The sequence below is a fragment of the Seriola lalandi genome, unplaced genomic scaffold, assembly GCF_002814215.2.
Source record: "Seriola lalandi dorsalis isolate HSWRI2012SDOR001 ecotype SW California unplaced genomic scaffold, Sedor1 jcf7180002054570, whole genome shotgun sequence".
NCBI lineage: Eukaryota > Metazoa > Chordata > Actinopteri > Carangiformes > Carangidae > Seriola > Seriola lalandi.
Genome location: NW_019525123.1, coordinates 1,185,342 through 1,209,760, shown reverse-complemented (window position 1 = coordinate 1,209,760; position 24,419 = coordinate 1,185,342). Strand labels below are relative to the sequence as shown.

Genomic DNA, 24,419 nt, shown 5'->3' with positions numbered 1-24,419 from the left:
GGGGGCGGCATTGAGATGCATGAGGTCAAGCGGATTCCTGGCCAATAGGAAGAAGGTGCTGGGAAGCATCTCCAGCAGACTTGACTGTATACAGTAGAGATGCCCTCAGATGACCACAGACCAAGACACAGACAGAGAGAGAGAGAGAGAGAGAAGTCCCCGCAGCACATAACGCACTCTGAAGTTGCAGAAGTTGCGAGATTTGGTTCTAATTTTACTCACTGAAGCCTGTGGACATGACAGAGACGACTTCACTTTGAATCAACTCTGCTTCATTTAAACAAGGTAAGCAGATTTTGCTGTTGAAAAATCGCACCTACAGCACATTGCTGCAGATTTATATAAAAAAGAAAATACAGTCTCTGTTATTCACGGAATTCATTATTACTCATTCCTTTATGTTAACTGTGTATTCTTTTAAATAATAAATAATTTCTAGAGTTAGGATAGATCATTTGGTATTTTCATGTTTGAAATGATGTATCTTTTTAATTTCTCTTCTGGTAAACTCAGAATTCAAGCCAATCGTAATTTCCTCCAGCCAACATTTTGCTCCAACTATTTCCCTGCTGATGTCTTTTTCTCAATGATTGAGCGGTGATTATAAGGGTCCATTATAAGCTTCATTAATGTTGACCTCTGCTCGATCCGACTCTTCTTTAATTAGTGTCATGACCCTGATTTGTCTCTCTGTTTACTGGCTGACTGGTGAACGGTTCCAAAAAAAAACAAAAAACAAAAAAAAACAAACACACTGCATGTTCAGGCCGCTCATTTGCAGCCGCTGATGAGCATCTGATGTTTGCCTGCTGTGTGTCCTCTCAGCTGGAATTATTGCAAAATCGGCTGCCCCATTTCACTGAGGATCGCTTTTCTCATTAGTTATTTTGCTTTGTTCAATATTTGCCCAATGTTCTCATCTGCAGCAGCTTGTTTTTTACAGGTCATTTGAAAAACAAGATTTTCTTATTTTTTACTCTTACCTCACTGTAAGTTGTAAATCAAATGAAAAAAAAATATTGTAATCTTCATAACCGTCATCCAGCGATCAGTTTACAGTCTATTAATCTGTTTGTGGCATTTTTATGTCCCGAAATTCTATAAGGATTCGTAGTTTTCATGCTGTAGCCTATTTGCATTATGGTAATCAAATTAAAGTTTCAATTTCCAAAGTTTCCAAGGGCTAAAGTAACAGCTTATTGGCTTTAAAATAATCAATGCACGTGTGGTCAACCTCTTTTGATGTCATGTTTCCTTTTTTAGTTTTCTTACATTAAACTTTTATAACTCACCCCCTACTTCCTTCCCACCCCCCTCCTCTCTCTTATCCACTGAAGGATACACCACCGTCTTCATTGCACCTCTGCTCCACCTCCGTGCTGTCATGTCGGTGTCTCTGTCCAGTATCCCTGTCGTGCTAAAGGACAAGAGCTACCAAAGCAGCATGCTGAAGGGTAGCCCCGCTCGGGGCTTCTACCATGCCCCTCTCCCCGGCACCCATCACTTCATGGACTTCTTCCCGCAGACTCACAGCCTCCTCCATCCGCTCAAGTCCCTCGGTCGTCTGGTGTCTGACACCCAGGCGTCCCTTCCGCTCAGCCTGCACGGCGGAGCCCCTCAGTTCCTCGGCCAGGGCGGCCACCACGCCTCGGTCCTGCACCAACACGTGTTGAGCGCCTCCGGCATCCCCTACCTGAGCCAGATGTTGACCGGGCACCCTCTCTACTCCAAACCAGAGGAGCTGGCTGCTGTGGTGACCGAGCACGCCGCCGGTCCGCTGTCCACAGACTTCAGCAGCCCGTCCAGTGAAAGGTCCTCCTCGGCCTCTTCCTCCGCCACCTCACCACCCAAGGAGAGTTTGTCTCGCCTCCGGGCCGCGGACCTGTCACCAGAAAAAACACGCACATCTTATAATTTTAGCGAGGACGACTTGTTCGCGGTGCTGTATGGTTATTCTGGGAGCCACGAGCGCAGCGTGGGTCACGCTATATCAGGAGTGGCCTTGCCCGAAAACTCAGGTGAGTCCTCTTCTTTTGTAGTGATGAAATGATCGGAGGTTAATTCAGTTTAGTATGAAAATATATGATTGCATTCTTTGGCCTAGGTAGCTACAGTTTCATTGTATCCTGTAAAAAACGAAATTGTCCAAAAACGTATGAGCATATTTTTGGTCACAATAGGTCAAATGTAGTCTATCAATTTTATCGAGTGATAATATTTAGTTAACCATCAATACCTTCTTAAATTCCCTATTAATTTTATTCCCCATTTGCACAATTTTGATTGTTTTTTTTCCTTCTCTAGTTTCTGATTCTCACATTCTCCCACTGGACAAAGAAACACTTGAACTTCCAGAAGGTATGCACAAAGCTGCACAGATCACATTCAACTGTGTGTTTGTTTGCTCGTTGAACTGCTGGAGTTTGACGCCGCCTTGCCTCCGTGTTGCAGGTTTAACCGTCCTGCATGCAGCTTGGGGAAACGTGTCCCATTGTGGAGTTTTCACAGACAAAAGCAGTATCCCTAAAGGGACACGCTTCGGCCCTTTCCAAGGAAAACTAGTCAACACCAGCGAGATGAAGACATACGATGACAACACCTTGATGTGGGAGGTGTGTGTTTAATTTGTTTTCGAAGACCCGATTCCATCTAAAAAAATATATATATTCTGTTTCCAAGCTCATCTTATACTCTTTCGTACTCCAGGTGTTTGAGAACGGCCGCTTGAGTCACTTTGTGGATGGCAGAGGAGGATCAGGGAACTGGATGTCCTTGGTGAAGTGTGCTCGTTTCCCAGAGGAGCAGAACCTGATTGCTGTGCAGGTCCAGAGTCAGATCTTCTACGAGGCCTGCAAGGAGATCAGGCCAGGCCAGGAGTTGCTGGTGTGGTATGGAGACTGCTACATACAGTTCCTCGGCATCCCACTTACCCTGAAAGACCCCAGGGAGGACAGCAGCGTGGTTCCTCCCACAGAAGGTCAGACTTTAACCTTGCTTTCAGCAGCGCCCGCTTGGTTTATTTTACCACCACACTAAATATATGTTTTCTATATTTTCCCCAGATACTGGAGAGGGCTTCAAGTGTGACAGATGTGGGAAGGTGTTTGCATACAAATACTACAGAGACAAACATCTGAAGTACACACGGTGTGTGGACCAGGGCGACAGAAAGTTCCCCTGCCACCTCTGCAACAGATCTTTCGAGAAAAGAGACAGATTAAGGATCCACATCTTACACGTTCACGAGAAACACAGGCCTCACAAGGTACACGTCTGTTGGACTCACTATAGTGTAAACGCACGGTCTACCATTACATAATCGTAACACGCAGGAGGGTCATAGGTGCATTCAAAAGTTTGCGTGGTGCTGAAAGAACAGCTCCCTGCAGCGTCACTTAGACCCTGATACTTTAAATTAAAGGCAAATTAGGCCTTCTGTAAATTTGATGGTAAACACATAGCTCAAAGAATCACAAGAAAACAATATAAATAGAATTAATTATTTATAAAACACACTTTCATGACTTCTTTTCCCCTCAGAAACCAATTGTTATAAATAATACACTTATTATTTTTAGTTTATAAAGGACAAAATAACTTTTAAATGCGGATAAAATCCTCCACTAAAATGTTAATGAATCGAAGTTAGATAATCTACCAGAATATTTCTTGAAGTAAAAATGACAAATAATGAGAAATTATTAAATGAATAAATAACATTAACTCCTACATGCTAATGTATCATGTTCTTCTGATATGCAGTGCTCTGTGTGTGGAAAGAGTTTCTCCCAGTCGTCCAGTCTCAACAAGCACATGCGCGTGCACTCTGGAGAAAGGCCATACAAGTGTGTCTATTGTAATAAGGTAAGAAGCCTTTATTTTTCCTTTTCCAGCGCAGTGTTGATGTATTAACCTATAGCTAGGCTATACTAATACAATGTATTAGTCTTAAAAGCGTAATAGTAGGCTATAATAATAATGATATTTAAATGTTTTATCGCCCATAATACCACAATTATCAGAGTGTGACCTGTGAGTTAAGTAGTGCCTAAGCTTCTATTTTTAACGGATATGCCTTCAAATGTTCAGTAAAATATCAACGTCAGTTTGTTACGTTGTTTTAATTATCATACAACCAGCTAAAAGAATTTCCAGCAATAGTCTCATTGTTCCCGGCCAAGACCTTCCTCTAATGGAAGTGAAGGCTTTTATCTTCCATGTTATAATGTTTTTATTCCCCCCTCTGGCTCTATAAGTAAAGGACCTGCAGGACTTATTCTGCCCCTTACTTCTCTTCTTCGACCCTTTTTTTTTAAAGCCGCAGTGTTCAGGATCCATTTAGCGCTGCCTCGTTTCATGGTGCATTTGGCTCGAGCCCCTCATTATTGTTTCTCTCGACGGGCACGCTCTGCGGAGACACTTACATGCTAATTATCGCCAGATGTACACCCACACTTTTGTCTGCCGAGATTATACGTTTAATTTACGGCCCTGGAATGAGCAGAAGTTGTTTTGTTCTTTGTTCTCGATATCCTCCCCTTTTTTAATGCACCCGAAGAACGTTTTGTTTAACCTAATCCCCCTTCTCCTTTTCTGGGACACTTCAAGCAATGCGCCACGAGACCAGCGGTGTACAGTCACTTTATGGTTGCTAGCTAGGAAGCCTTTGATAAAAATGCGAAAAAGAAAACAAAAATTCCTCAAAATGTCCTTTTTTAAATGACCAATAATCTTTACATGAGGGTATTAAATGGTAAAATGCTTCTGATAAAGTGAGTCTTTTTATAAAGCTATTTATTATTAGCCAAATTAAACAGACAGACATAGCATACAGTTGTACTTTGAAGTAGCTAGCTTGTCAAAAAAAGGGTCCTATTATATAAACTGCGGTTAAATCCCTTTACCTGCTTTCTGGTCTTTAAAAAAACAGTCTGTCCTGTCGAAAACAGTCTGTCCTGTCGTCTTTATAGATAGCCTCTAAAAAACGGTGAATTTAACAAAAAAAAAGAACAGCGAAAATATTGTTATTCACCGAGGGTTTTAATTTTCTCTTTTACAGGCCTTCACTGCCTCCAGTATTCTGCGCACACACATCCGCCAGCACTCCGGGGAGCGGCCCTTCAAGTGCAAGCACTGCGGGAAGGCCTTTGCCTCCCACGCCGCCCATGACAGCCACGTCCGGCGGACCCACGCCAAAGACAAGCCATACACCTGCGACCTGTGCGGGGCAACTTTTCAAGAGGAGCAGGAGCTTAAATACCACATGAAAAGTCACAAAAGTAAGAAATGATTTCGTTATAGGCCCAACAGGCCTATCCCTCTTCTAGCATTAAAGGCATTCAAGTCTCTTTTTCCTCTTTTTTTTTTGTGGATTTGATATCGAAGTTGGTTATTTAAGGTTATATAAGACACACATAAAAAATGCAAAATAGATAATGAAAGTAATTTAAACAAAAACGTTAGGCTAGACACGTTTGAGACTAATATTATCCCATATTAAGGTTAATTTGTAACAAATTCGTTATGTGGAAATTTTGTCTTTTACTGTAATGGCAGACGTGCCAACGGCTGACCAAAATGCAGTTGTTTGCAGGCTATGATGCTGTTTTTTTCGTATGTAACTTACAAGCAGGTGTTTGTCTTTAGCCCAATTCGAAAAAGTGTATATGCGGCACTATTCTGCTTTGAAACAGTTTATTTATTGCGCTTTTTTCTGTTTCTGCAGGTATACAAATGTTTGACAGCACAGTTCTTCCGTCTTCTCCGGGGACCGGATTACAGGCGGACTCTGTGATTTCAGCGAAGGACAATCCAACATTACAGACAAAAGCCGGACAAAACTTTCCTTACACCGGGTTAACCCTTTCAAATCAGGAATATCGGCCCTGGAACTAGTCTATCTGAGCTAAACTATACTCCTGATACAATCCTGACAAAGAGAACCGCTCCAATCGTGTAATATTTTGGAGGATTTTAGATGATATAAATATCACAAGAAGACTAAATCTATACAGGATTATGGTAATACCATGAGAAATAAATAAATAAGGCCCACGATGAGGTAGGAGCTCGTAGTTTTTCTTTGATTGAATGCTGCTTAAGACATAAATGTTGTTCTATAACAGGCCTATATAAATAGGCTCTTCATTATTTAAATTGTTGGCAAAAATGTGTCTAAATCTATTTATATGTTAAAATATGTTGTGTGTTGTTTTGTGGCTTTAAGCTTTCACTCTGCAATGGTTTTGTGAGCTCAGTGTGATTACATAATAATAACAACATTTTTTATTTTATTATTATTATTATTATTATTATTATTATTACACGTTGGGTTTTCACGCATTAATTAAGCTTGAAAAGCAAAGCTATTTTTTATCGTTGTAGATTCGAGCCTATTTGTGTATAAAATAAATGTTATACGCTCTCTTAATTTATAATGTATGATAATATTTTTTACTGTAATGTAAGGCTGAAAAAGCAATCGAAAGTGTCATTGTTCTCTATGATCGTTCGCTTTTTCATGATTAACAAATAAAAAAAATCAGCGCATGAAAACAAGATTGCTTGTCTGAATTGAGCAGTTTTACCTTTAAAATCACAATTGAGAACGAATAAATTGGTGACCATGATACTAAATAATAATACAGTGCAAACGTTTGTTGAGGTTAGGTTTGGTTAGGTTTTTAATGTCGACATTGTAAAGAGAATACAAAGTTGTTAAATTATTCTAATTATACCCCATGGATGGTATCAATGTTAATATATGGTACATTTGGACACTTGCATCATGGTGTGTGTGCATGTTTGTGTGTGTCGTTGGCATGGGCTGTGGTCCATATTCCACCTGTGCACCAGTCCACTCAGCGCATCAGTCGGTGCATCAGTCAGTGCATATGTCTCCACTGTCTGCTGTGTATTAGCCATGTGATGAATTGGAGGCTGCATGCTCATAGTAAAAATGAACAAACCCCACTGGACCAAATGAATGACAATAGCTTGCAGCAGTAAGGTGGTCTATTGCTCCAAGCACAAAGGAGATCGCCGTGACGGACATCTGCCCTCACACTGTCACCAACTGGCCCCCATGTTCTCCTGAGATCAGATAGATAGATAGATAGATAGATAGATAGATAGATAGATAGATAGATAGATAGATAGATAGATAGATAGATAGATGGGTGGATAGATAGATAGATGGGTGGATAGATAGATGGATGGATAGATAGATAGATAGATGGATGGATAGATAGATGGATGGATAGATAGATAGATAGATGGATGGATAGATCAGGTTGTGTATGTGTCAATGTGTCTGGGTTAATTTAAGGAAAGTTTCAATTGATACCACGGTGGTGGCAGCAGCATGGGGTCTGACAGATGACACAGTATCCAGCCTTTGTTTTGATGCTCTGTTATGTCACCTTTAACCTCTGGGTCAACATACTTCACAATGACAACATGTAGTCTGACATAGCAACGCTCCAACCGTGTTTAGTGCTACAACACCCATTCAAACAGTGGGAGAAGGGAAATAAAGCAAAAAGGTGATTGAAAATATAATTTTTGAAAATAATGAATAAAAGATAAAAACTGATTGTTCAGCCTGCACGTACTGTACATTTGACATCTTGTTTTGCCATCAGAGCCTAGTGATAAAGAGCTGAAGCTGAGACTATGGCTTTTCTTTATTGGCTGTGTGCAGGGAGAAAGGCAGTAAAGTCAGTAGCACTCTGTCCAGCCTCTGTGTTTATTTTCTATAACGGATGGACAGCAGACTTCAGGGTCAGGGGTCACCTCCTCACTGAATGTTTAACAGCCTCCCTCTCCCTTTAAATAGCCAAAATATGGATGCTTGAACAAGTGTAGATCAACCTTCAGTGGACCTGCCCCTCCCACGTATACAACCCCCGAGCCTCCATGAAGTGGCCTGCTGTGAAAAGGGAGGATACTCCCCTTTGTGGTTCTCCAGGAGCAGAGGGGTGGAGGAGAGAAGGATGGGACAAGAGACAAAGACAAAAAGAAAGACAGAAGGAGAAAAAGGAGAATGAGCTGCCAGAGCTGAAATACTGAGATTGTTAGCGAGCCTTGCTAGAAGACTGGTTTTACTAGCACCTCTCTGATTGGCTTATTTAGGACTCGACCCTCCAGCATGGAAGGATTTGTATCTAGGTTGTTTATACGGATTGATTTCACACTTAACATCCCGGCAAGTTAACAGCGCCTCTGGAGGACCATCCATCAGATTAATCTCTGTATTAATGTGATATTAATGCTACGAGTGGTGGACTTTTACGGCCTAGGTTTTCTGGGGTTAATTCTTTCCGAGGTTGAAGCAAAGGGCCATAACTCTCTCCAAAACAATGCACGATGAACACTCAAATCCATCTCATAAATGGGCACATATCTGAATTTAGTGCTGTGGTTAATTTATAATGTTTATTGATATAAAGAGGAGATTGCTATTGCAAGGTATTTCCGACATCTGAGGCCAGCTGTGAGTTTCATGTTTGAAAAATGCTTCACCTCTCTTCTCTTCTCTTCTCTTCTCTTCTCTTTTTCTCAGTCTGCTAAGCTAGTGGAGCTGAGTGGTCAAATGCTCTGATGTATTAGCTTCTATTGATTGCCTAATAGCTGTCAGTGTAGTGTGTGTGAGTGTATGTGTGTCTGTGTGTGTGTGTGTGTGTGTGTGTGTGTTGTAGTCTGGCTGATGTTGAGGCCAGCTCCTGTTTAAGTCCGGCCTCAGACTCTCATCTGAGTGGGCTCATAAAGTATAACCACACCAGCTCTTTGTCAATCTGTGCCACTGTCTGCCTCAAACCACAAGAAAACTCAGTGATTATGAAGATGAAGGAGATTTCTGAAACGTACTGCTTACTTTTTGCTTTTATGTTGTTTTCATTATGCAGTCATCTTCCCTTCTTCTGCATTCAGCCTGATTGCCATTTCCTGCCCATACCCTAAAACACATACAGTATAATCTTTGTGGGTCATTCTGGTTTAGTTGACTTGTGTCCTGAGTGTCTCTCATTTGTTTTCTTGTTCTACCAGAAACCATCCAAAGAAGCAGCTTTTAGTGTCTTTAATTTAGAAAAAAACAACATAATTGAGTACTATGCAGTTTATTCATTTTAATTGGGCTTTGAAAGTCTTTCCTGGGCCCAGTAGTGATGAAAGCTTTTACCTTTTACCTGATACCTTCCCTATGCAAGACCATCCTTTTGCATAAGTAGGATGTTGTTTTCTCCACCATTTTCTTGTTATAATAGTAACTACATATGATCTTAAATGCACCCCGAGGTTAGCCAAAACTCTGCTATCACACACTTTTCTGCCTTTGACTGATTCATTTCTGTACTGTACTATAAAAGTACTCAACTAACTAATTACTGCACTGTAACTCTATTTCCAGTCTAGCATTTTATGTCTAATTGTATTTAACTTCCTGTAAAAATAAAATTTCCTCATCTTGTTTCCTTTAGATTTTATTTCAGATTTCATGTGCAGTTTTATTAGGTATAAGTTTTCTGACAAAAGATGCAGACTTTTTTTCTGATACTGATTATCAATATTTTTCATCTGGCTCTGCTTTGTTGCATCTTTATTTTAGATTTTTTGTTTTTCTTTGCTTCAGTCATAATAGCATGATATCGGTGTGACCTCTGTCTTTAAAAAAAACATTGGAGTTAAGTGATTTAATTCCAGTGGGTCCTCTGAACTGTGCCCCCCTTCCTGTTCCCTCTGTCAGGACTTGAGTTGGATCAGCTTGTGTCCTGCCATTCATGCCTCAGGTTGGAGCTGTTATTATCGCCCGGTGATTTCCACCGGGACGCTGGACAGTGCAGCAGGAGACACAGAGAGAGGCTCAGCAGCCTGCATGCTACTGACTGGATGAAAGGCAGATCAAACACTGTCTGCAAAGCCTCTCCATATTGCCGCCCAGCACTCAGTGTTTGTGTGTGTATGTGTGGTTGTGTGTGTGTGTGTGGTTGTGTGTGTGTGTGTTCTAGGTGGGATTGATGCATGAGGAGGGCAGATGGCCTTATCCTTTTCTGTGGGGGCTGGTGTGAGGTTCCACTGTGGTCCCATGGGGCAGCATATTTTGGCCTACTGCCCCCCAACACACACACACACACACACACACACACACACACACACACTCACACTCACACACTCTTTCATAACTCCCATCAACTCCTAAAGCAACCCATCACAAAATCTACTGTAAGTCTTATCTATCTATCTATCTATCTATCTATCTATCTATCTATCTATCTATCTATCTATCTATCTATCTATCTATCTATCTATCTATCTATCTATCTATCTATCTATCTATCTACCTGTGCTTGTAAGAGAATTATAACACATTATTTCCTTGCTCCTGTTTGAACTATGTAACCCCTGATGGACCGCAGGACTCTTCTTTTAGGCCAATTCATATGCAACTATGCTGAAAGGAGTAAAAATGCTTGTCGGCTGACATGCGGCATTGTCATTCGGGATGTTAGAAAGTGTTATAGGGTTCTTCTCCCCATGTGTCGCGCTTTACAATAGTTCTCAGTGTGCTATTTGTGTGTCTTTATGCGCAAGGCCATTGTATGAACCCAACTGTTATTCCTGTGGGTGATGAAGCTAGCAATAGGGTAGCGAGGAGAGGAGCTACTGTTACAGTACTCATCCCCCCACCCACCACCACCCTCCCAACACATACACACTCTCTCACACACGTCTGTGTCTGCATCATTTCTTTTCTCCCTCTCCGGCCACGTGTTTGTGTGCGTATCATAAATTGGATGAAATAATGGCTTGGTTCCCTCTTTCCAACAACAACAACAAAAAAAAAAAACAAATGCAGAAAGTGATAGACCGTGAGCATATAATTCCCATGTGACAGTTGCCTCGTGTTGTTTGCCTGCCCCTGTTGTGCCTGGGTCTATTCTCAGGCGAATGTTTCACTCGGTGGGGTAGTGGTGTTGAAAGGCCCGGGGACGTCTTAAACTGATACTTTAGGACAGCGGGACCACATGCCGCTGTGACACTATTGACCAAAAGAAAGACGCATACCGGTGCTGCCTGCTGCATGAATCCACCGAAATCTCTACACTGAGACATCTCACTTCCATTTCTCCTATACAATTTTTTCTGCGAGCAGCTGCAATTGAGATTTCATAGAATTCTGGGGTTTTCAGAGACAGGGGCAGCAGGGGGATTTAAATGTTAAAAAAAGCCAGAGAATGTGTACTTTCTACTGGCAACAAAAAACAGGACTGCATGCGTTGTCCCCGAGGGGAAGGATTTAAAAACATATGGACACTGTACTGCAGCCACATGCGCATCCATGCACAGACAAGATGACCTCCCTGCCTCTTAAGATGTTTGCTGTTAGTCCAACTAATCCTAACTAAGCTGTCCATTTAGATGAACACTTAGAGGGCAGCGCTCATGTATGGCAGTCATCGACCCTTCACTATCCTGTCAGCTAGAGATGTTTGCCTTCTCCCTGTTACTGTCAGAGAGGGGTGGGGGGATTGGGGGGGTGAGGGTACAGAGTTTGTTTAAGACCGTACAAAAGACAAAAACCAGTCAGAAAGAATCTTAGCCAATATACTATATGCTTTTAAGCGTGTTATGAAGAGAGTGATGGAAGTGGTTAGATTTGAAACCTCTTGAAGTGGATTAGCTAATGAACACTTCCTCGCCTACCTCGCTCCCTTCATCTCCTCATCATGGAGAATGCACAGTCACCAGCCACACAGGACGTGCTGATGATTGATTGGTCACCCGTGAGAGTGAGCCACACGGCGGGTGTACCCCGCAAACCGAGCCCTCACACACATGTCCACGCACTCTCACATGCACAGGCAGGTTGTATAGCATGCATGCAAAGGAGCTTGAGGCGCAAAAATCTGCACATAGCTGTTCATGTACGCACACACACACACACGCCGTGATGGACAGAGGGGGGGCAGGTAAGCTACAATACTTGTCAATAACTGTCAGTCACATTTAACAGAGCTAACAGCACAGAGACAAGGGAGGACAACAGCTTTATCAGCTAGTTAGTTCCCTCCTCCTCTCATCACCTCCTGCGCCCCACCTTGCCCTCTCTAATCACTGTAATGCTGCCGCCCTTTTACCTTGTAGTCTGATTCGGCGAAACAACACCACCGCTGAAGGAATTTTGTGTGTGGGTGGGGCAGTAAAGGATGAAAATTGGGTGGTACTTTTAAAGCTGTAGCCCGTGCGAACCTGAAATCGTGGCTTGTTGGTTCAATATCCTCCTCTTCCAGGGTTTAGTCTTTCCTTCCCCTGCCTTTTAGAACATCAATTCACCAAGCAGGTTATATAGTTAATGTTGCTATCACAGCTACACTTCTATTGCTCAAGGAACAATTGACCGTGACTCCAGGCAGCTCCCAATGGTCTGCAGGGTCAAAGGGGAGAAGACCCTGACAGGCCCCCGGGCTGTGGATGTTTAGCCACTAGCCCTCCTCAAGGCTTGAATGACTGTTTAAGCACCTGATGGTCTGCGATGGTGCCAAACATTAGCGAGCGTGAAGCTGAGAGGTCTTAAAGCTGCTCGTCCAACAGACAAGAGGCAGTGATTCAACAGCGAGTGTGTTTGACAGTGATGGAGATGAAAACTGTGAAGGATGAAGTGGGCACTGAGTGCACTACCACAGCTAAGAGTGTGTGTGTATTTGTGTGCGTCTGTGTGTGTGTGTGTATACTTCTGTGAGGTGTGTCATGCTGTGTGCGTGCCGTGGTCCATGTCTGTGATTGTGTATGCGTGCTCTGCCACAGGAAAAAATGCCTCATAGTGTCTTGGGCCTGGAGCTGCAGCCACCACCCCCCCACACCCACCACCACCACCACCACCACCCCACCCCCAACTCTGAGTCATGATGGCTTTTTGACAGTAGAGCTGGAAGACAAATGCCCCTCGTCCTGCTGAAACATTCATGAAGCCTTATGACCCTCTCCTCCACCTAATGTACCCTAACAGGCCTTTATGGCTTCTCTCTAGCCTAGCGCCACCTTAGTGCTGCTTCCCGGCATCTAACTTCTTAACACCCCGCCCGCCACCGCCGGTCTTTTTGCGCCCGTTCAGCAGTTTGTCGGAGAAGCCTCACTACTGATAAGTTTTCCTGAGCCAGTCAAAGGATGGCTGCAGACCTGTTACCAAAAAGACATCCACTATCTCAGCAGCCGGCATCGTGGTTGTGTTGGTATGCACACGTCTTTGGGGGCAGTTCAGTCTGACTTTGTCATATGCTTCCAGTTTCATGTTGTTCCCCTTCTTGTTTCTCCTCTCCTTCACGTGTGGCCATTGACAGTCTTTGTAATCTGATTCCAATAGGGGCTGCATTGATCTGTTAAGATTGTCACTTTAAAAAAAAAAAGCCCCATTAGGGTTGAAGGTTTGACAGTTGATATCAACATCCTTTAGTGTTGTGACAGCTTTAAATGCCCTGTGACCCCCACCACCACCACCACCCAAAAATGTGGTCAAACAGGGTGGGAGGAAAGGACGATTGATGATAGAAGGTGAGTTCAGGTGCAAAATTTACCTTTTTTAACAAACCACAGACAGCACACAAGTCAGACAAAAGAAACAGCATTAAAGGAAAGACACAAAGAAATGTTCAAGCTTCCTGTGTCGAGCAGAATGACCTCAGCTTGTCATTGGGACTCTACACTGTGTCCTCTGTGTGTGTCCACCCTGTGTGGGTCCACAGGGAGATCTGGCCTGAGCAGTGTGTTTTACTACTCTCCTGGCCTCCCCACTGTGTTTACCTCTCCGTGGTAAAAAAAAAAAAAAAAAGGCCATATGCTAAATGGGCTTGTGTTACGGCTCTGGTTACCAGGCGGACCATCGGCCCCACACACACAATCCAGCATCAAGCAGGACAGATATCTAAGCCATATCCAAGCCTATAAAGTGGAGCTCCATTGATCTGTTTATGCTTTTTTAACAATCTCCAACACATGAGATTCATCTCGGCCACAGACAATCTTCTGATGGTCATTGATTCATCTGGTAACACCAGACCAATTAATTAGTGGTGGCAATCATAGCTGCTTTTTGTAGTCAATCGTTATCAAAGCATTAGCATTATCCATTTCAATTATGACATAATGCAACTCCATAAATACTGTTTGGTAAAATAGACAAGAGTGTTTTATGCACTATAAAAACACAAAGCCTTACTTAATACAAACTATACATCCCAGACTACATTATTGACAATGCTCTTATTGACTGAGGTAATAGAAGTCACAGAGGATGGCTCCGAGTCAGGATACAGTGGAGTCAGTCTATATCTCTGATAATGTACATTCATCAGAAGAAAACTGCAGAGCTCTGCAAGAATTTTCTTCACTTCAGGATTTATTTTCTAGTGGGGATATGGTGCCTGATGACTGTCTAGATTCCGGGTATAAAACTCCTCCTTAGCTTCTTTATTGATTTTTTTTTTAAAAACACATTATTCTGTAAACACATAATTCTTTTAAATATCCATTCTAAAAGCAGCAAAACCCTCTTTTCGCCAATTACTCCAACTAATTTCCAGTGTTTATCCTTTGTCTAAGAAGCCAAGAGTTTCTCTGAACATCTACATCACAAAGACTAACTTCATAACAATATAAAGCAACATTTTGACATTTTTCATCACTGCAAGTACAACAACAATGAATTCCTGCAATAAAATAACTGTAAATTTCCACCAAATGTTTGTGTTTTGCTACTGTATGTGGTGTTAACATTGAGATCTGAACAAGTTATAATGATGCTTATGACATCAGCAAATGACAGAATTAGTTTCCCCATAAAATATTCTTAAATATAAAAAAAAAAAAGAGAGAAAAAAACACAAAGTTGAGCTGAAAGTTGATTTCCTCTGACTTTCTAGGAGAAAAGCTGACAACAGCTGACAATTTAAGATTTTTTAACTCTCCGGACAAAATTTTTACATCCACCTCTGGTCCTTCTCTCGGTCTCCAGCTCTGCTCTGCTGCCACACTGCTCTGCACGCTCCAGCAGCAGATCAATGTCTCTGAAATGGAGACGACCTGCAGTCACAGTAATGGTGCACACATCATCTTAAAGGGCTCTTCCCAGAAGACCTTCCCTGCTCACACTCTCACACATGCTGCAAACACAGCAGCAGCAGCCCGCAAAGGGGAGACGGAGGTCAGTACAGGCTATCCTGCACCGACTCTTGTTTAGCCTAGCCGGGGGCCTGCTAACAGTTAAAGGCTTACATTACAAAGTCCTGTTCATTAAGGACCCCGACAAAACCAGAGATAGTTCTCAGACATGAGGGTGTGTGGGGAGGTATCGTGTGATCTGCATCTTCTCTGCAACAGGAAGCATCTGTTTTCCCAACATGAAAAATGAATCAAACACCTTTCAGCCCTCTTGTGTGTGCCTGTGTTTGTGTGTGTGTGTGTGTGTGTGTGTGTGTGTGTGTGTGTGTGTGTGTGTGTGCGTGTGTGTGCTTGCTGTCTGTATCACTGACCACAATACATCAATACCGGCACCTCTTACCTAAAATGACTCAATTGGCAGCAGAAAAAATGATCAATATCCGAATGTGAAGAGAGGAAAGTGTGGTTTTTTTGGGGGTTTTTTTTTGTTTCTGTGGCACCAGGCTACAGACACAGACACATGGCTCATTTCTCACTCATAATCTCCTATTCCAAGGATTAGCAGTTAAGATGTCACCTTCAAACAATATCTCTTCACACAACTGTATAGGCTACACACATGCTGGCTGCTTCCATTGGAGGCCACATTAGCTTCAATGATGAGCCTCTTCTTTCTAAAGGCCCTGCTGGAGCTGAGAGGCGTCCTCAGGGGAACAGGGTTTAGATGTGCCCCTTGTTCAACCGCTCCCCCCCTGGATGCTGTGAGAAGGCCTCCTGAGTACAAATGAATCGTGGGAGATTGGCTAATGTATGTGGTATTCTCTGTGGGTGATATAAAGAGTGGTTTGAGTATTGCTAAATGACATGGTTTTCAGCTTTGAAACCAGTTGGCGGTTCAGTTTGTGTAGTGTGTGAATCCTGTTGGCCAAAATAAAAAGTTTTTAGTATTTCAAAACAAAATATGTTTATTACATTAACTCAAGGATTAATGTAGGGTTAAAAATATAAAATCTGTGTGCAAGTAAAGCTTTCTCTTGCTCAATATTTGGGGAGCTTCCATTCAAAAAGTTCACATATTTTCCAACCGAAGGAATTTAATAAGTTCGCAAAAGGTGCAATCGGGGGGGGGGGGCTCTGCAAGTGAGAGTCGTCCAGAAAATCAATCTACCTGTGCTCCTCTCTCCACACAGCAGCAGGATTGGTTACACACGCTAATCATGTGTGTTGATTTCATCCCAGCTGCCAGCGTGGAGGGCAGCAGCACAGCAGTTTCCTCTCTCTGTCCTTGCAGTGTTCAGGCCCAGCACCTTATTGATCACAATGAGTAAGTTAATAAGCTTTAGACTCATTCATCAGCAGGGTAGAGACTGGAACTGCACGCAGCAGGCTTAATCAAGTCATCAGTGCCCGTCAAGCATGAACACAGTAATTAAGGGAAGAGGGAACATGGAGATGAGGAGCGAGGAGAGGAGCAGGGGTCTATAGAGTCTGCCTGGGAAAGAGATAGAGAACTTCAGTGCTCCATTTATAAAGCAGCAGTTTATATGGACAGTGGCCGAGGAACGACACGGTCGGAGTCATCACTCTTTCTTCTTTTTCTTTTTTTTTTGCCGTATATAGCTCTCACATAAATCTCGCCTTAGTTAATCAACAGCTGAAATACAATCAGCCAGGTGATCCAAACAGTGACCTGAGGACAGACAATTCATCCCCGCCTTGAGCAGGCAAAGGGACAAAGAACAACAACCCCCCCTCCTCCCCCTTTGATGACACACACAGGAGAGGAAATCACCAATAAGCAGCATCATCATCATCATCATCATCATGATTATCCTCAATGTTTCACCGCTGTAACAGAGCTGTGAGCACGTGGGGCCAAAAGGATGAGCTCATTTTGGTTTACTTGGTGGATGGCCGAAGCTGGTCAGATTTACAGCAGCAGCTGTGAGTGATGACGCTCCTCTTCAAACAAAAGCCATCCGTCCTGTCTGGAGCAGAGGAGGAGGAGGAGAAAGGCTGGGGAAACTCTAATGTGCCTACAGGCCCTGATTGAGAGGCTGAGATGTGGATTCTTGTTGTTGCCACGAGAATAAATGTGTGTGAGTTATGCAAAGCGGAGCTGCCCTGTAAAGGTCAGGGTCACTCATGATAGGCATCCTGCTTTGGAGGGTGTTTTAGAGGACAGGTTCACATTTTTTCACATCTGTCTCACACACCCATACTGAATGTACAGTTATAGTTATTCATTGTGATTGTTCCTCATTTCATACTGGTTATTAAGAGATCCGTTCTTAATGTGATTCCAATATCGCAAATGATGGGGGAAAAAAAAGTGCAAAAATCAGTCACAGTCTTTTTTTTTTAGCACAAATACACCTAATTTGATATTAAGAATACTATCTCTGAAACATGTCGGCTTTACTTTGCTAAGTTGGGCTGCTGAAGCCTCATGTTAGATTTTTCCCATTCATTTTTCAACAGAATGAGGTGTGTGTGTGTTTTGTCCATAAACTATTAACATCAAAATCAGAGATCATTTCACAGCCAGTATGGAAAGGAGACTAAAAACTATTTAATGTACATTTGGGTATATGTGTATTGTTTTAAGACAGACTTTTTAAAAAAAAAAGTGAACTAATCCTTTAATTATTTGAACGAGTGACAGGATACATTTCTCTTTACCTGTGCAAATTAAAATAATGCAGAAATTCTTCGATGAAAGTTTCAGATTTGTCTCAGTCGGTGCTTTTCTCCTTACTGAAGTTTAAAGGGCCAGTTCACCAAATCAAAGGAAAAAAAAATACAGTAATTTCCCATTTTCCCATGTCACTGAGATATTTGCTACCGTCCCAATGGGAGGTGAATATCCTTTGTTGTGATTAGACTATTTTTATAAATTCAACAGTAGCATCCCGTTCCAAAAATAATATCCCATTCAGTCTGGATCTGTGAAATGTTTTATTTGGCACTACTTTCTACTGAAGAAATGAAAAAGCCTGAGTAGATAAAACCCAGAAATATCTTCATTGTTGGATACTTCTAAAGGAAAGTGAGAAACTCTGTGGAGTGACGCTTCAGTTTCCTTTTTTGTCGATGTCTCCTGCTCCTTTACCTTATCAACATAAAAAGGCTTCTGCTTCTGTAACAGTCACTATAATGCCTCTTTATTCTCTTTTGTGTGTTATCCCTGCTGCAGTCCATGTGTTTCACTCAGGTGCTCATATCCCCCTGTGCCCTATTAGCCTTAAACCTGACCATTACACTGTCCCTTCAACTCCTGTGGAAAAAAAACACACACACACACTTAATGAAGGCAACTCCCAGACTGAATGTCCATTAATTGTGACTGTTGTTGTCTTGTAACCCATCGCCTGCTGGATCGCTCTGAGCAGAGAGCTGATTGTGGTGTATGTGTGTGTGTGTGTGTGTGTGTGTGTGTGTGTGTGTGTGTTAGTTAGTCAGTGTATGCCACTGGTATGGCCTCTGTGGAGAGGGAGCTGACAGGTAACATTAGCATCACAGGTGGCCACGGAAGCATGGAAGGGCCACAGAGGAAACGTCCCATGCACACACACTCGCACACACACAAGTGGGAATACAGAAACACACATACCCCCACACACACACACACACACACACACACACACACACACACACACATAAATAGAGTTTATGACACTATTACTACTTGTTTAACTTATTTAGGAACCCTTCTGAAGTCTATACACACTAATGGTGTTCATGTCAGCGTGTTTCATTCAAAATTGTGACTGCAAACCTCGACATAATTTGTATTTATATATCAGTAATATACTTTCAACTTTACACCATTTTCTTGTTTTGGCTTTTTTTTTTTTTTTTTTATCCTGGCTATGTTAGTCAAGAATCTGTGTCTTCTTTGTATAGTTTCTCTTGCATTTCCAAGGAATGGTATATCCCACTGTGTCTTTTATTGTGACATTATCACAAAATGGCTTTTGTTTTATGCAACTCAGTAAAATACTTTTAATTTGAAACTTTTACTAACATGTTTAACAGATTGTTTAACAGATGCAGAACAAGATGCATGAACTCCAGTCCAATAAAAGGAAATGACAGAATCCCACACATATAAAGGGATTTATTTGCTGATGTCTTTGCATTAATTTGTCCAACATCTAAATCTAAACTTTACCCTCCTCCCCTCTCCGGTCCTTCTAATCACACAGTGCAGTGGACAGACTGAATACTGATCCCCCTCTGGGACTCAAACCAACAACCACAATCACAACCTGCTTTACAACTCATAATTAGAACAGGGAGCACTTCTCCCATTTGGGTCACCAATGTGAAACACACATATTAAAAAAAAAAGGCAACACTATGTGCCTAAAGGGTGCTGATAATCCTAAACATGTGTTTAAACAGGAACACAGGCACATACACACACACACACACACATACACACACTCCCTGGGAGCAACTCAATTACAGCACGAGTCCTTCATAGATCTGTTAGCTTATCTGATAGTCAGATCACCTGATCGATAGAGAACAACCACAGAGGGTTTATTCAAGCCGGCCGATCATTAATGTGGGTCTTGCAGTGCAGATGCAGAGCAGCAGCGGAGACCTGTTGAAGTGATCCGACACAGATTAGCAGCACAAACAAGATCAGAACAAGATTTTTTTTGTGCGTGCAAGATTGTGTAAGAGGTTTTTGCAGCAAGGGGTGGGAGTTTGCAAACCGAAACTCCTCTCTCACTTTATATTTCTGGCAGAGCCGTGAGTGCTCTCAAAGATTTTCCCCTTGAAAGCAGTTTACAGTCAAAAATCACCGGGTGCTCGTCCCATCTCAGTCGCAGTTGCCCCTCGCTGTATTGATCCCCATATAATCATTGACAGAGCAATCTCTGAATGACTAGGTGGGATTCAATTAAAGGCTCGACCCACTGATTATTTCTTTTTTTTTCATCCACCCCGTGTAACACCATCTCCCTCATTGGCAACACTGTGCCTCCCCAATTAATGGGTAACTAATAAATGAAATGAATGACCGCTTGTTTCTCGGCCACAAAGGCCTGTGATGAGAGCGGCCAGGCTCTAATTGCCAGGCTCTAAACACTGAGGCACGAGGCAGCACACTCCAGTGTTTGCATTAAAGTGTCATATAAAAGTTTGTCCCTTTGTGTGGCATGCTTCCTGGCCCACGCCGGAGCTTACTGTCAGGGGGCTAATTGTGCCCCTTCTTTAGTCCCTTTGAGGCGTAAGCACACTTCTGTTGTGTGTGGGGCAGAGGGGGTGAAAGAGAGACAGTCTTTTCGTGGGGTTGGGGTGGTGGTTTGGGGGGGGGGGCAAGGAGGAGGGTGAGTATCGGTAATAATGAAGGAGCAGGCACGTATGACCAACAATGGATCCCTCGGATTATAGTCCAGACAAAGACAGTGTTGCAGTAATTACAGTGCAAACACCGCCGCATTGTGTGAGTGTGTGTGTGTGTGTGTGTGTGCTGACGTGTGGATCGGGGGCAGAAGGCATTGCTCTATTAGCAGCTGTGTCTCAAGAACCTGATTACTGTAAGAGTGTGTGTGGGGGGCCACTCGGAGGGTCCAGAAGAGGGATGAAGAACAAGGGAAGAGAGACCTGCAGCTTTTGTGTTTCCTTTATTTTTTGTCATCATTGTTCAGCAAACATCGCACAAAGAGGAGCAAAGTTTGTATTTGTTGGGGTCTATTTTCCAGCTGTTGATTTGCTGCATCATTTACAGCAGCAGGAATCAGGAGTTTTAGTATTTTTGTATCACAACAGAGCTCTATGGGATGTATCTATCAGACATATTCACTTCAGTTATCCCAAAAAAACTCATTTACAGTTGTATTATTATTGCTATTGTTATTATTATTCAGAATGCATAGCTGTAATATATTAAAACAAGAAACTTTCATCAGTTCACTAAGCAGAAAATCTAAAACAAATCACCTTAAAAAAAAAAAAACAACGCCACAATGAGGAAAGGCCTGTTTGTGTTTATCTTCCATGTCTCTTCGAATGCTTTTTCTTACATTTCACAGCACACACGTAAACCCACGCATGTGTTCCATATTAAGATTTGGCGAACCGCAGCGCCACGCACTCTCAACTTCTGTTAAGCTGCTTCCACTTTACATCATTAGCGCAAGAGTCTCTGGAGTTCAAACCGTGTCTCTTCGGAGAGAACTTTGGCGGGCACGTAAAAGTGGTTTCTGCACAGACTCTCCCAATTCTTCGAGCAAAAAAACACCTTGAAGATTAGAAGTTAATCAGCTGCTCAGTTGGGGATTGATCTTAAGTCGCCGTATGCATCACTGATGATGTCATCAAAACTTAGATGTCAAACTAAGGCTTTTGGCCTCAGTTAATCAGTTTCATTGAAATGCCTCTATTCCTTTCAACCCCTATCCTTCCCATGCCTCCCTCTGTCTGCTCCTCTATGCAGCCTTCCTTCCAGCTTAGGCTGATTATCAGGAGTGGCCCATTTACAGTATGGCTAGAAGGTAATTAGTGGGATGAGCCGGGCAGAAGGATCCTCTTCAGGGGTTAAGAAGGCACACGCTCAAGTACCTCTGGCTTCTGAAGAGCAGGGGAGCTGATGTGTGTCAGGGTGGTGTGGCAACAATAGGAAAGGATTTCCCTTTAGATTTATAGGACTCAACCTGTTCAGAGGAAAAGGAGTTGACAGTCACCACAACTGATTGATTTTCAATGAGTAACACATATTTTTTCATTAGTTGTCCCTAAAAAACTACATTTAGTTTCAGATGTGAGGGGCACTTGTCATCATCTGATGCTGTTATGTTAAAAAAAAATCAACAATGTACCGAACCAACAAACATATTTTAATTCTCAAAAAGAAACAAAACAAAAAGTATCTGTGGCTTGTTCATTATCAGTCAGTAAGAGAAAATCCAATTTTCGCACTGCTATCTTTGACAACTTTGCTTCCTTTTCAAAATAAAAACAAACAGAAGAAATGATCCGTTTACAGCTTAGCATTTCTTTTCAGCTGATAAGCAATCAGATAACCAATCAGAGCAGCTATATGCGCAGGTACAGCAATCACAGATGCAGCTGCTGGCACAGCAGTCAAACCTTCCTTCCCTCTAACAGATGATAGAGCAGACCCTCTGCTCAGGTGGCTGATGGTGATCACCTTAGCCCAAGGGCTTGAAAAATGCACACATACTTCACTTAGTAGCTTAAGCCTCTAAAGAGCAATTATTCCATTCATATGGAGGTAATTGTGTCCCATGAATATGAAATGTTTGGCAGTCCCTCCTTTAACATTGTGAGAGCTGTGTGGATGTTCTTGGAGGAGGACAAAGCCCTGAAGGTATGGCCCATTTCCATATGTGTTAGGGGAATTGAGGTGGGCTTGAAACAGCCCCCTGTTTACAGTAAACGGAGGGTCTCTCCTGAGCTTCTGGAAGGACAGGCATGCTGAGTATAGCTGAACTGCTTTTTCCAACTCACAGCAGCAGCCCGCTCCCCCACCTTCACCCATCAGGTGCTGTTAAACAGCACGTGTTGAGATTATTTGCTTGCATGCTCTGCATCGCTTTAATTCAAATTTCGCCACGTTAAAAGTTCACCGCCACGTGTGGTCGATGTGTCTGGTGCATTAATTATTACAACATTGTGTTTTTTATGAGAACAGTAGATTTATAATCGTTATTGAAATGGTGATTTGGTTCTTGAAAGTATCTCTGATTATTGATTATTGTATGATAAGTTGTGTATTGTGATGAGCTTCCATTGCTGTTCAGTGCAAAATTGACAGCAAAGCAGCTTATAAATAGTAACGCAATAACATATCCACTCACATGCACACCAGTCATCCATTTACATTTAGTTTAATTACATGTATTGAATTAAAGTGAGATTTATGCGCAACTGACTGCCAGTATGTTTAATATACTCGAAACTGAAATTAAATCCGTACCACTTTTAACTTTCAATGACTATTTAAGATTTTCTTGGTATAAAGATTAGCAGCATCAGCAGAACTTCATAATCAGATCTAATGAAAAAGAAATCTGTCAAATGTTTTTTAATGCTCCCCTCAGCAGGGAAGAAATCTCAGGTTGTTCTTGTTAATCAAAGCCATGTGTTATCAGTGTTAAAGATCCCTACAGGGAAAGAAGCTGCTGTGCTCTTTTCTTAGCAAGGCACATATTTGTTAATGTCCTCATGATTTATTAGGAAAGGGACATTCAGCCAGCCTTTGTCATGGAGGGACCTGTGTAGAGGGTGACCTGGCCTACTAATCAAGCTTGTGGTTGAGGGTGATGGGTCTAGAGGAGAGGAGGGGTGAGGACTTTTGCATAAGCATGGGGCCCAATCTGCTGGGATTGCTCTGCACAGTAAGGGGGCCTCTGCAGGCTTATACTAGGGGTGTTTATTTTGGAGCCCTTGCACTTTTTTTAACACAATTACTACACCACCCTTCTGTCCTGATCTGCTTTCCTTATTCATATGCATTAGTCGCTCTCTGGGTTGCAAAGTTTCCAGTTGCAAGCCCCTCCGAATGGGTAAAACTAAACTAATTTGGGGAGTAGTCCTGACTACAAACCAGTCCACAACAGAAGAATACTGACCTTAGAAAGCAGCAAAAAGAGGACGGCTAATTTAAAAGAATGCCTTTCCTGGAAGCAGAATGTGGTAAAACAGTACGACAGAGAGTTATAGTTCAAGCATAGAGTCCTCCTATATCTTTGAGTGCTGTTGTAAAGCCATTAGCTGATGAAGCCGCGCAACAGTCGGAGACAACTGGATTCTTTCCTTTTTGTCTTTTCAGTGATGCAACAAAACAGCAACGAGTCAACAGGGTCTTAGGATAAAGAGCCCACTGAAGAGTTAGGATTCCTTGTCTTGTTTTTTGTTTTGTTTTTTCATGAGGCGGGTGTCACATTTTCTCAGAGGTCCTGGAAATTCAGCACCCCCCCGACTTCCAGTTACAGATGCACACACCTCAATGTCTGGCGTTATTGCATGTTCCCGTATCTCACTCGCTGGACGTGATAGCCAAGGCTACATACAGGAAAAAAGGCTGCTGTGTGTGGATGTGAACTGTGGGGGATGGGAGTGTATAGTATATTTATGAACATGCATAAATGTTTGCGCGTGATTCCCCTTTAACAGCTCCACAGACAGATGCAGAGAGCTGAGAAACAGACGGTGTTTCATTAGTGATTCCTGTAATGTCAATAAAGTTGGGATGGTTAACAGGAAGAGTGTGGGATGGAGCGGGG

At 42.5% G+C, this 24,419-nt stretch overlaps 1 protein-coding gene across 1 annotated transcript; it reads left to right on the top strand.

Annotated features, from left to right (window-relative positions):
- Positions 1 to 1,335: 1,335 nt before the first annotated feature.
- On the top strand, positions 1,336 to 6,430 carry prdm14 (PR domain containing 14). The gene is made up of 8 exons (XM_023417062.2): positions 1,336 to 2,018; positions 2,305 to 2,358; positions 2,452 to 2,612; positions 2,707 to 2,977; positions 3,063 to 3,265; positions 3,763 to 3,864; positions 5,060 to 5,279; positions 5,726 to 6,430. The coding sequence occupies exons 1-8, from the start codon at positions 1,385 to 1,387 to the stop codon at positions 5,893 to 5,895; spliced, it is 1,815 nt and encodes a 604-aa protein (XP_023272830.1). The 5' UTR covers positions 1,336 to 1,384; the 3' UTR covers positions 5,896 to 6,430.
- Positions 6,431 to 24,419: the final 17,989 nt, after the last annotated feature.